This window comes from Phaethon aethereus (assembly GCF_964289735.1).
Source record: "Phaethon aethereus genome assembly, chromosome: Z".
Classification (NCBI taxonomy): Eukaryota; Metazoa; Chordata; class Aves; order Phaethontiformes; family Phaethontidae; genus Phaethon; species Phaethon aethereus.
In genome coordinates, this window is record NC_138577.1 from 21,190,323 (window position 1) to 21,203,259 (window position 12,937).

Below are 12,937 nucleotides of genomic sequence, written 5' to 3' on the forward strand. Positions count from 1 at the left end.
GATCTGCTGGATAGCATCGGTGCCTGCTGCTGAACAACTCTGCCAGGGATACCGGAGGGGCCCAGGGGATGTGCGAGAGCTGCACTACAGGCCCACACAAGAGGGCCCTCTCCACAGTGGGCAAACACTGGAGTATCCCACATAGGTCAGTTAAACAGAGCAATCAGCGTCCTCAGGTGATGAGAACACATTTTTTATTCATTTCTTTTCTTCCCAGCCAGAGAGATTTCTGTACTTCGCTCAAGAGTTCTGAAGACCAGCAGATGCACTGTGAAATTAAACAGCCACTTCCGCAACAGGGACAATATGAGCAGCTTGTTCTTTCCAGTCCAAGCCGCAAGTTTCGTATTTCAGCTCCTCCTTCGCATTCCAGGCCTGCCCAGGCTCCTCTCCAAAGATTTCGAAAATGGAGCCTCTCACAGCTACTTACACCCTGAAATACTCAGTGCCCAAAGCCAGGGTCTTTGTTGTCTTTCTGTCGATGGTTTTGTGTACCGCCATTCTCTGCCTGCTGCAACTCAGATTTTTTACACCTAAAATCAAAGATTTTTATTCTTTTGAAGTCAAGGATTCACGAGGAAGGATTGTTTCCTTGGAGAAGTACAGAGGGAAAGTAAGTTACAATTTCATTATAACTTTGTCTTGAATCTTTACTGAAAAAAAGTCTCCATTTGCAGGTTAACAAAAAGTTTGGTCATGGGAATTTTCAGCAGAGATTTGTGCTAAATTCCTGTTCTTCAAACAGTAAGGTGGAGAAATTTATTTTAGCTAGGCCTGCTCCAGGAATTAAGTATTAGATCTAATAAATCAAGAAAAATGTCTTTTTTATATTCTGTGTTGGAAATTGGTATCGCCTAACAATACAATTTGTGCATTTTAATCTTAGTTAAGGATGGCAGCATGTTGTGTTCAATTCAGGAAGTTGATCTAGTAAACATGATTTTAGTGCCTGTCCTAAATACCTGCTTTTTTACATGCTTGTATTTAAACAAAGCTGTAAGTTTAAGTTTATCCATTTATTGGATTTTTAGAACAGGTTGTCTGAAAGTATCTTAAGCTGGTATCATCCTTCTCTGTTTAATGAAACTATGATCAGATAGATTAAATTTAGCCTTCAGGCAGAAATGATTGTGGTAGTAGGAGATGCCATTTTAAGACTTAATTGTTATCGCTACACCATCTTTAGGGTTTTTTTCTTACTATTATAACTTTATCTCTCTGAAGGCAACTTTGGTTGTAAACGTGGCCAGCTACTGCCAACACACAGACAAAAATTACATCGCACTGCAAGAACTACACAGAGAGTTTGGTCCCTCCCACTTCACTGTGCTGGCTTTTCCCTGCAACCAGTTTGGAGAATCAGAGCCTAGTTCAAGCCAGGAAATAGAATCTTTTGCCAAAGGAAACTATGGAGTAACCTTCCCTGTTTTCCACAAAATCAAGATCCTAGGATCAGAAGCAGAGCCTGCCTTTAAATTTCTAATAGGTAATTGTTTTCTTTTACGTAACAAGCTGCCTGCAACCACGGTATTTTCTCTAAATTCCAATCTGTTTGTGAGGAAACATCATAGTCTTCATGGTCTATGGAGAGAAACAGGCACTCAGCATACAATTCATCTCATTTCAACATGTATATCAACAAAATTGTCAGAAGAGTTGTAGCCTGAAGGCATCCGGTTCTTCCCACTGATTATAAAAACAGCCCACTGTGACCAGACCAGACCAAAACATCCATTCTATGGATGTATAAACTTGAGTGCAAAGGCTCCCACCTACAAAATCCCATTTCAAATTGTGTGACTTTTGTTGAAAAATAAACTTTTCTCATGGACAAAAATGTAACAGGAGGGGGTCTTAAAATTACTGGAAGATTTTACATAAACACATGCAGATGACAAGATTCCTGTTTTAGCAGAGTCATATGTCCACCTTTATGTAAACTGTATTGTAAAGGCGGATTATATATACTGTAGTTATATATAATCATGGATTTGCATTAATTTGTCTTGTGAACTTCGGGGCCCAGCCTGCAATACCCAGTCACACAAATACTCTTCTTACCGTAAGCATTGACTGACTTAGAGCCTTACACTCTCACAAGCAAAATGAAATTCTCTTCAGTTGACCAAAGAGCCCACAGACCCAAATACAACTTGAAAAGCCTCTCTGAATTTTCCTGAGCTTTGGCCAGGTCTTTGACCCATACTAGACACTGATATAGGAAAGAATAATTAGAACACATCCTTTCTCTATCACATCATTTTAACTAGAAAATGAGGTAGAAGGCCCAAACTTGTATTCCATCTCCCTGTCCCCAGATAGGATCACATTTACCCAAATCAGGACTACACGTGCTTCTCCAGACTATTACAGTCTGAGAGATTCCAAAGCCTCTCAGTCTGTTCCAGTTCTTCACAGCTACTCTTGTCAGAAAGCTATTTCAACATGTAATGAAATCCTCCTTATACCACTTAAGCCTGTGACTTCCTGCCATATCCTCTGTGATACCTCTTAGGTACTTGAAAATTATTATCATTTAGGAGTCATTTAAGCACTCACCATTTTCACTGTAACTGTGTTTCTTCCTACCTTCCCTTAGGCATGTCACCAAAGACCTCAGGTAAAGACTCGTTGCTCTGAGTTGCCTGATGTCCAGTGGAATACTGAATGCACTCTGGAGATGTCTCTCAGTTCACTATAGAGGAGCCTAGAGCACATAGGTAACAGCTGGGTGGGATGAATCCAGATTCTACCAGTGCAATCAGTATCAGAATTTAATACTCCTACAGAAACAGAATTGCCTTATTCACTCAGCTGGTCCTTATTTGATATGCTGTTCACCCACAAGAAGGAGAAAGATCCTCTGGTACTTAAATATTTTGAAACCTTTTTCTTTTCCTGCATTCCTTTGCTTCACATGAAATTACTGTGCATCTTGAATTAAAGAAGCATCTGTTTTCTGTATATAGCTGTCTTGACAATCAGAAGGTTGAACACCTTCATGCTGCACCCCCTTGTGACTGTGACTGCTAGCTACAATTTGTCCAGCACTGTCAGATAGTATAGTACAAAAAGAATCCCCTGGCAGCATAAACATGCTGCCAAGGCCTTTACAAAATTGCTTCTTGTTGCTTTCATAGCAGTAAGGCATTTTGTTGGGCCAATGCAAGGTTTGTGGCCCCACCTTTCTTCAAATAATGTCCAGCTTCCTATGTGTTTGTACTTTGTATGAGCTACTCTATATGCATTAATGCACACTGGAAGAATATTCAGAGATGGGATATGTTACTTCAAGACTGATCCTAGATACAACTCAGCAAAGACATAATTACTAGCTGGGCCAGAGCCTCCATGACATGCGCTTTACCATACCCATTTGCTTGCCATGGTGTTCCCTTACAGTCATGACATTACAAATGTAGTCCAATGGCAAAATTCAACCCATTGCTTCCAAGAGTCAGTGTAGGGTTCAGCACTGTTCCCCACTGGACACCTGTTCCTCAGTCAAAATCTCCTGGAGTTTTCTTCTAGTTCTTTTCTCAAAAAGATATTTCCCAAAACTCCTTCTGCCTCTTCTAAGATCCATGTAGTTTCCTGATAGCCCCTTGATCCCAGAAATTATCTTGTCAGGTATCCATGATAGCAAAGATATCAGTAAGGTTTTGCCTCATGGAATGAAAGGAGATGAATTAAGCCATCACCAGTATGACTTCCTGCTCCCATTTCACTTCCCCTAAACTGACATAAAACTGGGGATTCCCCAAATGAGTATGCAGTCCTCATATCCTGTTCCCCAGAAAGCAGAACACAGTAAAAATAGGAACGCTTAAACAGTTTCACAAGAAGGCAAGAGCATCATTCACTGCCAACTTTTCAAATCATTAACACTAACCAGTAAATCCATGCCCAGACCACTAGTAAAGAACAAAGTGGGATTACTTCAACATAAATAGTTGAAGAATCATTGCAGGGTAATGAAACAATTACAAGCATAAGCCACTAAAACGATCTTATGCCATTCTTACAGAATCTTCAAAGAAAGAGCCTCGGTGGAATTTCTGGAAGTACCTTGTCAGCCCTGAGGGTAAAGTTGTGAAGTTCTGGAGACCTGAAGAGCCCATAGAAAGTATCAAGCCTGAAGTGACATCATTAATCAGGCAGATTATCATGAAAAAAAAAGAGGACCTCTGAAAAAGCCATTCATGCTGTGAATCCATTCAACAGTATGGGTACACAACATTACTACATTCCTGGGAAATGCTGCTAGAAGCTAAACCATCAGTGATTTTACTTCATTTTGGTGTTAGTGTTTTCAGCTACACAATGTCTACTAATGTTGGATTGGCTCCTGCAACAGCCTTGAGAACCACTGAGGTTACTGAGAGTGGCAAGGCACTCAGTACCTTGCAGGCATGGAGTTTCAATTTACATAAAGTTTCTGAATGTTTCTTTAAATTGATGACAATAGCTAATTACAATTGTCACCATCAGGGAGATAGCTAAAAAGAAGAGGATTTGCTGATAAATTACTCAGTATTTGCACAGAAGAGTTTTATTTCCCTTCTATCAGTAACAAATAGATTTTTATATTCCATTACACATAGTTGCCCTGAGTGAAAGACATGAGCCCAGAGGCATAATACCAGGGTTTTTAGGGTCAACTGCAACTGAAGATACAGGCTTTGCAATATCTTCTCGAGGAAGATTACTGAATTGTGAAGCCGTCAACTTAGTTGTAAAAAACTGTCCATAGAAAGTAAAATTATTAAAAGAAAAAATTGCAGAAACGTTTCATTGCCTGCTTTGTATTTTGATTAATTTTTCATTTTACCTTTACAGCAACACTGTTAACCTCTTTAGCCTTCTCCATACATTTGCACTGTATGAGAGCTCACAGCTGTGAGCTCATCTCTCGCTGGATTGCCAGTCTTCTGACCTGGATGAAGGCAGGGCCTGTGTGAATATACATGGCTGCTTACAGCAGGATTCAAGAGGCAACAAAAATCAACAGCCTGGCACTCTCATAGACATCTTTCTACAAAAAGGTTTTGCCTGAAAAAACAGTCATTGAGTTTCTTATTTCACCATTTGATCGCAATTCACTACAACCATCTTCTGTAGAAATTTGAATACAGGTAGCATTCAGTCCCGAATCTACAGAGATTTTAAGTTTTTCAAAGTTTACTGTTAATTAACATTTAACTCTAAAAACTACATATGTTTGTATTACTTATTCTTCATAAGACATACCAGCTCTTCCAATGTAATATTTAGGGCAGATCACTGATAAACTAATCACTCTTTCTTAAATCCAAATTACCAGTTATCCAGGGTAAAAATAAAGCATCTTTAACTGCCAAATCTACACAGATTTGTAAAGGCAAATGAATAAAATCAAAGTTAGAACACTGTTACACAAGCACACATTTATCTATAGCCAAAAACTAACAAAGTAATACGAATACAAGTTTGTATAAATATCAACTTACAGTTTATGTAGGATATAGCATATAAAAAAATACTAAGCTATGAATGCTGTAACAGTTTAAAACCTATTTATTGGATTCTTAGATAATCCCACCAATTTAAGATAAAACTGCCCTCTTAAGAAGGTTAACAGAGTTCAGTCCATGAGTGTTAAAGTTTCTTCCACTCCATTTGAGCATAATCTATTGCATCCTTCATCCCAACACTTCCTTCATTCCTATCTCATGCTTCCCTCACTCCTTAGGTGTGACAAATCCTCATTATCTCCAACAGATACTGTTTAACCGTCAGCTCCGCTTTCCAAAAATTGCCTGGGAGTGCAAATAGTCTAAATCTATTTCGGTCACTGGCTGGACATGTCCCTGTTAATTCAAGTATTATCAGAAAATATTTGTTTGCTGATCCCACACACCAATGGTCCAGTAAACACTTAGTGGTATAAAAGAAACATATTCACATAGGGCCCGAAGCTGAAACTCTTGCTTACACGGTTTAGTATGTTATTTAGAAAGCAGTTGGATTAGCTAAGTGTGTTGAACACAGTTACACTTATTTTTATACCCTACATTCACTCAGTTTGCATAACCTAGCACAGCTCCTTTCAGTCCGTAGTGGTTTAACCCCAGCTGGCAACTAAGCACCATGCGGCTGCTCACTCACTCCCCTCCGGTGGGATGGGGAAGAGAATCAGAAGGGTGAAAGTGAGAAAACTCGTGGGCTGAGATAAAGACAGTTTAACAGGTAAAGCAAAAGCCATGCACACAAGCAAAGCAAAACAAGGAATTCATTCACCACATCCCATGGGCAGGCAGGTGTTCAGCCATCTCCTGGAAAGCAGGGCTCCATCACATGTAACGGTTACTTGGGAAGACAAATGCCATCACTCTGAACATCCTCCCCTTCCTTCTTCTTCCCCACAGCTTTATATGCTGAGCATGATGTTGTATGGTGTGGAATACCCTTTTGGTCAGTTGGGGTCAGCTGTCCCAGCTGTGTCCCCTCCCAGCTTCCCGTGCACTCCCAGCCTACTCACTGGTAGGGTGGGGTGAGAAACTGAACAGTCCTTGACTGCTTAGCAACAGCTGAAAACATCAGCACATTATCAACATTATTTTCATCCCAAATCCAAAAAACATAGCCTCATACTAGCTTCTATAAGGAAAACTAACTCTTAGCTGAAACCAAGACAAGTCAGGGGAACTAGGCAGTCATTGAGCCCCATAGCAGCTAAGGATCCATTGAGACATTTATAATAACGGTGTTTATATTCTTGTCTCAACAGTGATATGCTAATGTGGCAGTGTAGTCAGTTGCTGGTGTATGAAGAACAGCTAACTAACAATACACTGCCTCATCACCACACACAACTCTAGGATCACACTAATTCTGCAGACCTTCACAAACATGAATCCTATTTCTCTTCCTAAGAGACCTTCACTTTGCAAGGCACATATACTAGCACCCAGATAAAGCAAGTAATAACAAAGAGTTTCTTTTGCATTCTGGATGTGCCCGAAGTGCCAGGATCAGGGTAGAGGTAATACTCTGTTGCCTGTGGCAGTATGTTTGATAGAAGCTTCCAGTGTAACATGAATCAGAAGGATCATTATGCTTCCAGCCTTATTCTTCCAAAGTATTATTATGTAAATATATATGTACATAATAGTAATATTATGTCCTATTCAAATTGTGTCTCCTGGTTGGTGACTGAGTGTAGTTGTTCTAATGTATTGCTGTTCACAAATTAACTCTGAGAAGCAAGCAGAGAAGAAAAACACTAAAGCTGACTTCTCTTTTTTTATAGAATGGAAAGGTTATTATTTTTCAGATATAGCATTCAGGCAGTTGGGAAAAGTTATTTGAAGCCTTTCCAGCATCTAATGACCCAGTTTAAAAAAAAATAACCTGCCCCCCCAAAAAAACAACCAAGTTGTATTTTCAAATGTCATTATAAAAAAACTAAAATCAAACTTTAAAACTCACGTGAAGTTTTTAACTGCGTTGTTTGAAATGTTTGAATTATTTGCCTGTTTCAAGTATTTATAAACCTCCTGTTACCTTGGTATCTAAAAGCAGATAAAAACCTGAACCTGAATAAACCAGAAATTCTCACAATTCTTTGGATAACAGTTGATAACAGAAATACAAGATCCTGTTATAATACTAAAAATGAGCCTGACAGTCAAAAAAAGCAATAATCAGGTGGACCCAAAAGACTGCGTATACAAAAGTAATAGCTCTCCACTTTGATGATGAAGGCATGTGGAAAAGGATAGCAACTGCATGTTAGTTGATGTCAAAACTTCAACCAGCTAACATACACTGCCATCCCATCACACACAGATGCACCACCTGCATTCCTGGAAATTAGAACCCTAGCACTTTGCAAAGGAGCCACCTTTAAACTGATGAGCTGGCCCTGCAGCAGGTGACAGTGCAGTAGTGACTGCTACATTCAGGTACAGCAGTCAGCTAGCAGTACACTGCCTACCAGACACAAGAGTCCATGTAAAGCGAGATGTCTCATGAAACAAGATGTCTGGAAATATCTCTTATTTTCCACCTAAATTCAGCATTGCTCACCTGTTTCGAGGTTTGTATTTCATACATGTATACATACCAGTTCAAGCTGTAAATACTGTCATGAAACAAGTGGCACAGGTAAGTTTCTGATTCATCAAAACCTGAATTAAAGTAATAGGATAAAACCGATGTGGAGTATGGCTAGAATCAGATCCTAGACTGTCCCAAAGGAGCTGGATAGCATTGCAGTTTCTTGCCTTAGTTGTACAAGCACCAGTAGAGTATGTTATCTCCACAAGTTAATCGGTATCATACGCACTTAACTGCAGTCCTTTTCTCCCTTGAGCATCCATTTACAGTCACTGTTGGAACCCGGCCCATAGTCTAGACGAGCACAGAGTCTAACTCAGTATAGTCAATTTTAGGTTATTTTGAAATTAGAATTATCATTGTTTACTCCATAGTGCAACTTAACGTCAGGTGATGCCACACTGTGCCTCCATTTACAGCCACGTAATGGAGGATGCATAAAAATCCCAAGATTCAAGCTTATGGATATAGGCTGGATGGAAGTAAAATTTTAACTACAACATCTACTTTGATGGAAATCCCTTTGAAATCATGCTAGAAAGCAGCCACTGAGCTAAACACTTTGTATAAACATCAATGAATATCAAATTTGAAGACTTCCTTTTGCTTCTTAAAAACCGGTCTTAAATCTCTCAAAATAGACATCAACTCAATACAAAACAAAACACTAAAACATTTACTTGCCTGAATGCTGCTGCTAGCAGCCACAGAAAAGCACTGGCTAATTGACTTTTGCTTACTCCACAGTAAGAGGCCACCTCTGAGTTTTCCACGATGCATTTGAATGAAACAATGCGGAGTGCAGCTAGCAGCTGTTGACACATCAGAGACCACAGCCAGCTAACACGCACTGCCAGACTGTTAAATTCTGTGGAGTTTTGGCCAGTAGCTCCCCCAAACCCCCCCAACCGAATTTCTTTTCCTAGAGCCCAGTCATTGCTCAATTTAACAACATGGCTTTTCCCATGGGTTCACTTACATATACATACACTGGAGCAACATTCTCGGCATGCTGGTGGCTACACTCCTGTACTGTCGTTATACATAAAGGCACACTGCTCATCTCCTTCTTCCGTTCTTCAGTATGGTCAATTCCTTTTACGCCTTCACCTCCCACTGCACCAGTCTGCATGTTGCAGTCTCACCCGTTTTTGTGATCTATGTCAACTCCTTAAGTCACAAGCTGCCTGTATTTTGCCTCCTACTTACTGTCAAGCATACTGTTAGTGATTAATAGGTTTTCCACCTATGTTCCCACTGTATATGCAAGTTCTTTGTTATCCCTCTTATCTTTACCACCCTCTAAATGTGGACAAGTCAGCTTGCAGTGCCAATAAAAAGACAGCTCTGTAAATCCATACAACCCCTCCAATCATGTCAAACTTTTAAACAGCAAGCAGTGCCTCTAGTGCCAAAGGAGAGAAGCCCACAGGTGGTTTTGATTCCTCCCCTCAATAATTATTACTTTACCATAGTTTGTGTTTTTCTGACATTTCGGGTGCTACTGTTACGAAAGTGTGATAAGGTTTCATGGGAAAGGAAAAGTATATAATTTATTTTTTTAAATCACTTATTTTCGATAGTTTCCTCCTCTCCCTCCCCCAGAAATGTGAAGAGGGGAACTCCTTAGTGCAGCGCCTACAGAGGAGTGCCTGCCCTTACCTCAGCCGCCTTCTGCAGGCTTTGCTCTCTGCCCTGCTTCAGGTCTTTTCCAAGCGTTCTCGTCACTTTCTCCTTGAAAGAAACACAGAGGCACAACATTTAACAAACGCGTGGCTCCGCGTTTCTTCACCCTGAAGCACCCCCCGCCCAGCCTCGCTCCCTGCAAGGCTTCGCTGGGCACCGCGGCCCTCGGGACCAGGCCGAGCCGCCGCACAGGCCGGGAAGGTGTCTGCTGCCCCAGCTCCTCGGCCACGACCCTCCCCAAAGCGGCGCCAGCCCCACACGTCCCCACAGGGCACCGTTACCCATCGCAAATCCTCATCCCTCCTGCTCTGCCTCTGGGCAGTTTTTCCTGGTTTCCACTCCATCTCCGCCGGGGCTGAGTGAACCCACCACCGCCGCCTCTGGCGAGGCGACCTGACCTCGAGGTGGGTCCCAGCAGGCGAGACGGCCCACGAGGCGGTAAACGGATCTGCAGGGCAGGTGCGCGGAAGGCAGCCTGCACACACAGCGACCTATAGGGAAGGCAACTTATAGCCCAGCCAGCACTCGGGGCGCTGGCTCGTGCCGCACGGGAGGCGGTGCCCGGTGCCAGCCCCTCCGCCGCACACCCCGCACCGCTCCCCGGCGGCCGCCGGCGCCCTTTAAGCAGCCCGCAGGCGCGGCCGGCGAGGCGGGAACCCGCGGGCGGCGAGGCAGCCCGGCCTGGCCCGGCCCGCCGGCGGGACGCAGCGCGCCCGGGCTGCGCGGCGGCGCCAAGGAGCGGCGGTGGGCGGCAAAGGAGCGCGGCGCGGCGGGTCCCGCGCCCCTGCGGGGAGGGGGGCGGCGGGGGAGGGTAGCGGCGGCGGCGGGTAGCGGCGGCGGGGGCCGGTGCCAAACGCGCCGCCGTCTCCCCGGGCGGCCGCCCTCAGCCCCCACCGGAGCCGGTGGGTCACCTCCTCAGGGCCGTGGCCATGCCGCGCTTTCGGGGTGCCGCCGCCGCGGCCCCCGCCTGGGGAATGGAGCGAGGGCCGCTTGGGCACACTCTGCACGCAAAACCCCGCACGTCGGGCTGTTTCCCACCGGGGGTTTTGCCTGCTGTGGGGAGTCGGGCACAATCACACAGCAGCGGCCTCGAAGCAAGACCGGGGCAGCAACGCCTTGCTGGGGTGTTCGGGCCTGGCTGTCCAAAAGCGGGAGCTGGAGCAGAGACCTAGCGCGTGGCACCGCGTCTCTGTGCGCCATGTGGCGGCCTGTCCTCCAGCTGAGGTCCCCAAAACCAAAAGTGAGCAAAACATAACCGCTTCCACAAACAGCCGGGCTCAGAGAAATAACCTGCAATCGTTTGCTTTAACATGACAGGCAAAGGCAGAAGTTGTAGGAGAACGTGTGAAGAATCATTTTATACCAGCAGATAAGTTGCTTACGCAGGTGTAGGATGGAGCGCAGGTGGCAGGGGCATTGTAGGCGCCCTTAGGCACTCACTTCACCTGAGAAAACCTGAGCACAGATTTGGTAAGAAAGAAGTCAGACATGTTTTTCTTGGAAGATAGGTTTTAGTTAAATCCGAAGAGATAGGAAGGAAAAAGAAGAGTTACACTACATAAACCTTCCAAAAATAAGTTCAGACCAGTCCTTTTTCAGCCTTCATTATAGTTTTAAAATTCAGAGTGACACCACTTGGGTTTTTAAGCAACAAAAGCTGTGAGGCACACAGCATGTAAAAGAGGCCATTTTTCCTCTTTCTAGCTTCTAGGTCTCAGAATTAACATTAAAAGTGTTACTTTCTAAGAGTAAGAAACAGAGTGCCACTTTTAAAAATGTGCTCAGTTCTCTTCATTTTCTTAACCGTTTTACTTTTTTTCCCCTAGGGAAACAGGAGAGATTTTTCTAACTTTTCAGTTGGAAAAGTATTATTTGCACCAAAAAAGGAATTCTTCTGCAAAAATCTTCTCATGTAAAGACCCTTTTCCCACTCAATTCTGTTTCTGTAGCTGCATACATCACATCTGCAAAAGGACGTCAAGTAAGCAAGACAATGGAGGAGGATATTTTTACTGATGCCCGAGTTACAGGCAATACTTAAATACCAGATGACAGAGCTGTTTTGCCAAATCAAAGGAAAACGGTTTCCAAAGTGCCATTTTATTATCTCACTTTGTATTGGTAAGGACACAGCTAAGCACACCCAGGATACAAAGTGTCTGAGTCACTCAACACTATTACACCGTTTTAATGCTTTCTGTAAAACAAACAACACACAAGGCACTGCTAAAGTACCATCACAAAGGATTATTTGCAACGCTTCAGTCGTTCGGTTAACTGAATACGAGCTCTTCCCACAAGACTAACGCTCAGCAAGCATGGCCAGCTAGCGTTACCCTGCCTAACAGCAGCTGCTGGCAGGCACCCCAAAGCCAGCTACCTTTAATACTCAATGAATCAGCGACACTCGGGTGAACCGTATTGAACTGTTTTGTTTGGGTCAGTGTTTGGGCCTCTAACGAAGCTTTTGCTCGCACTGAAAAGTTTCTTTCAGATGAGCAAACCCGTAACCATGCAGTTTGTTTGATAGTGGGAGGAAAGAAGTCACAGTCTGAGCACCGTATGGCTGTAAACCGGAATAAAAGCCATAAGTCTTTCAAAGTCAACAAGGTTTTGTTTGAGTGAGTTAGAATTAGGAATAAATAATACAGAACAAGGCATTAAAGAGTAATCAATATAACCTACTGCAATTGGTGTTACAGTCAGTGATTCCTGCCCATGAACTTTCAACTCTTGCATGCATGCACCATGAACTAGTTATGAGAAAAGATTTGGAGGTTTTTCTATAAAAGTTCCTTCTGAACACTGATTAGCAAGTGGAAAACATACCAAGATACTATGTTTGCTAGTAACTAGATCCTGAAGTGAAGTCAGTGGTAAAATCCAGAAATAAGCAGAAGTGCCATGGGGAAGTCTGAATTGCTTTGTGTTTGTTAAGAAGGATGCATTGGATTGTTAGGCAGGTATTATAACATCAAGGGTGTCTTTAACACTCAGTTCTTCACTTGCAGTGCCTGGTATTTTGGAAATGATGTGGTAGGTAAAAGCTCTGTTGTCACGTAGAAATTGTGACTGAATTTTAAACAAAAGAGTTCTGTTTTATAAAAGCTGTCTACAGCTAAGCATAACTCTTCTGAACTGCTTCCAGCAT

The 12,937-nt window shown here is 43.0% G+C and overlaps 1 protein-coding gene across 2 annotated transcripts; it reads left to right on the forward strand.

The window, feature by feature from the left end:
- Positions 1 to 406: 406 nt before the first annotated feature.
- Positions 407 to 4,191, forward strand: GPX8 (glutathione peroxidase 8 (putative); the record flags this gene model as incomplete). 2 transcript variants are annotated; one of them, XM_082013124.1, is made up of 3 exons in its annotated part: positions 407 to 613; positions 1,225 to 1,486; positions 4,028 to 4,191. In XM_082013124.1, the coding sequence occupies 3 exons, from the start codon at positions 407 to 409 to the stop codon at positions 4,189 to 4,191; spliced, it is 633 nt and encodes a 210-aa protein (XP_081869250.1). The 2 variants fall into 2 exon arrangements, with proteins under 2 accessions (XP_081869250.1, XP_081869251.1); XM_082013125.1 differs by having other exon boundaries at positions 407 to 460; positions 1,351 to 1,486.
- Between the last annotated feature and the right edge of the window lie 8,746 nt (positions 4,192 to 12,937).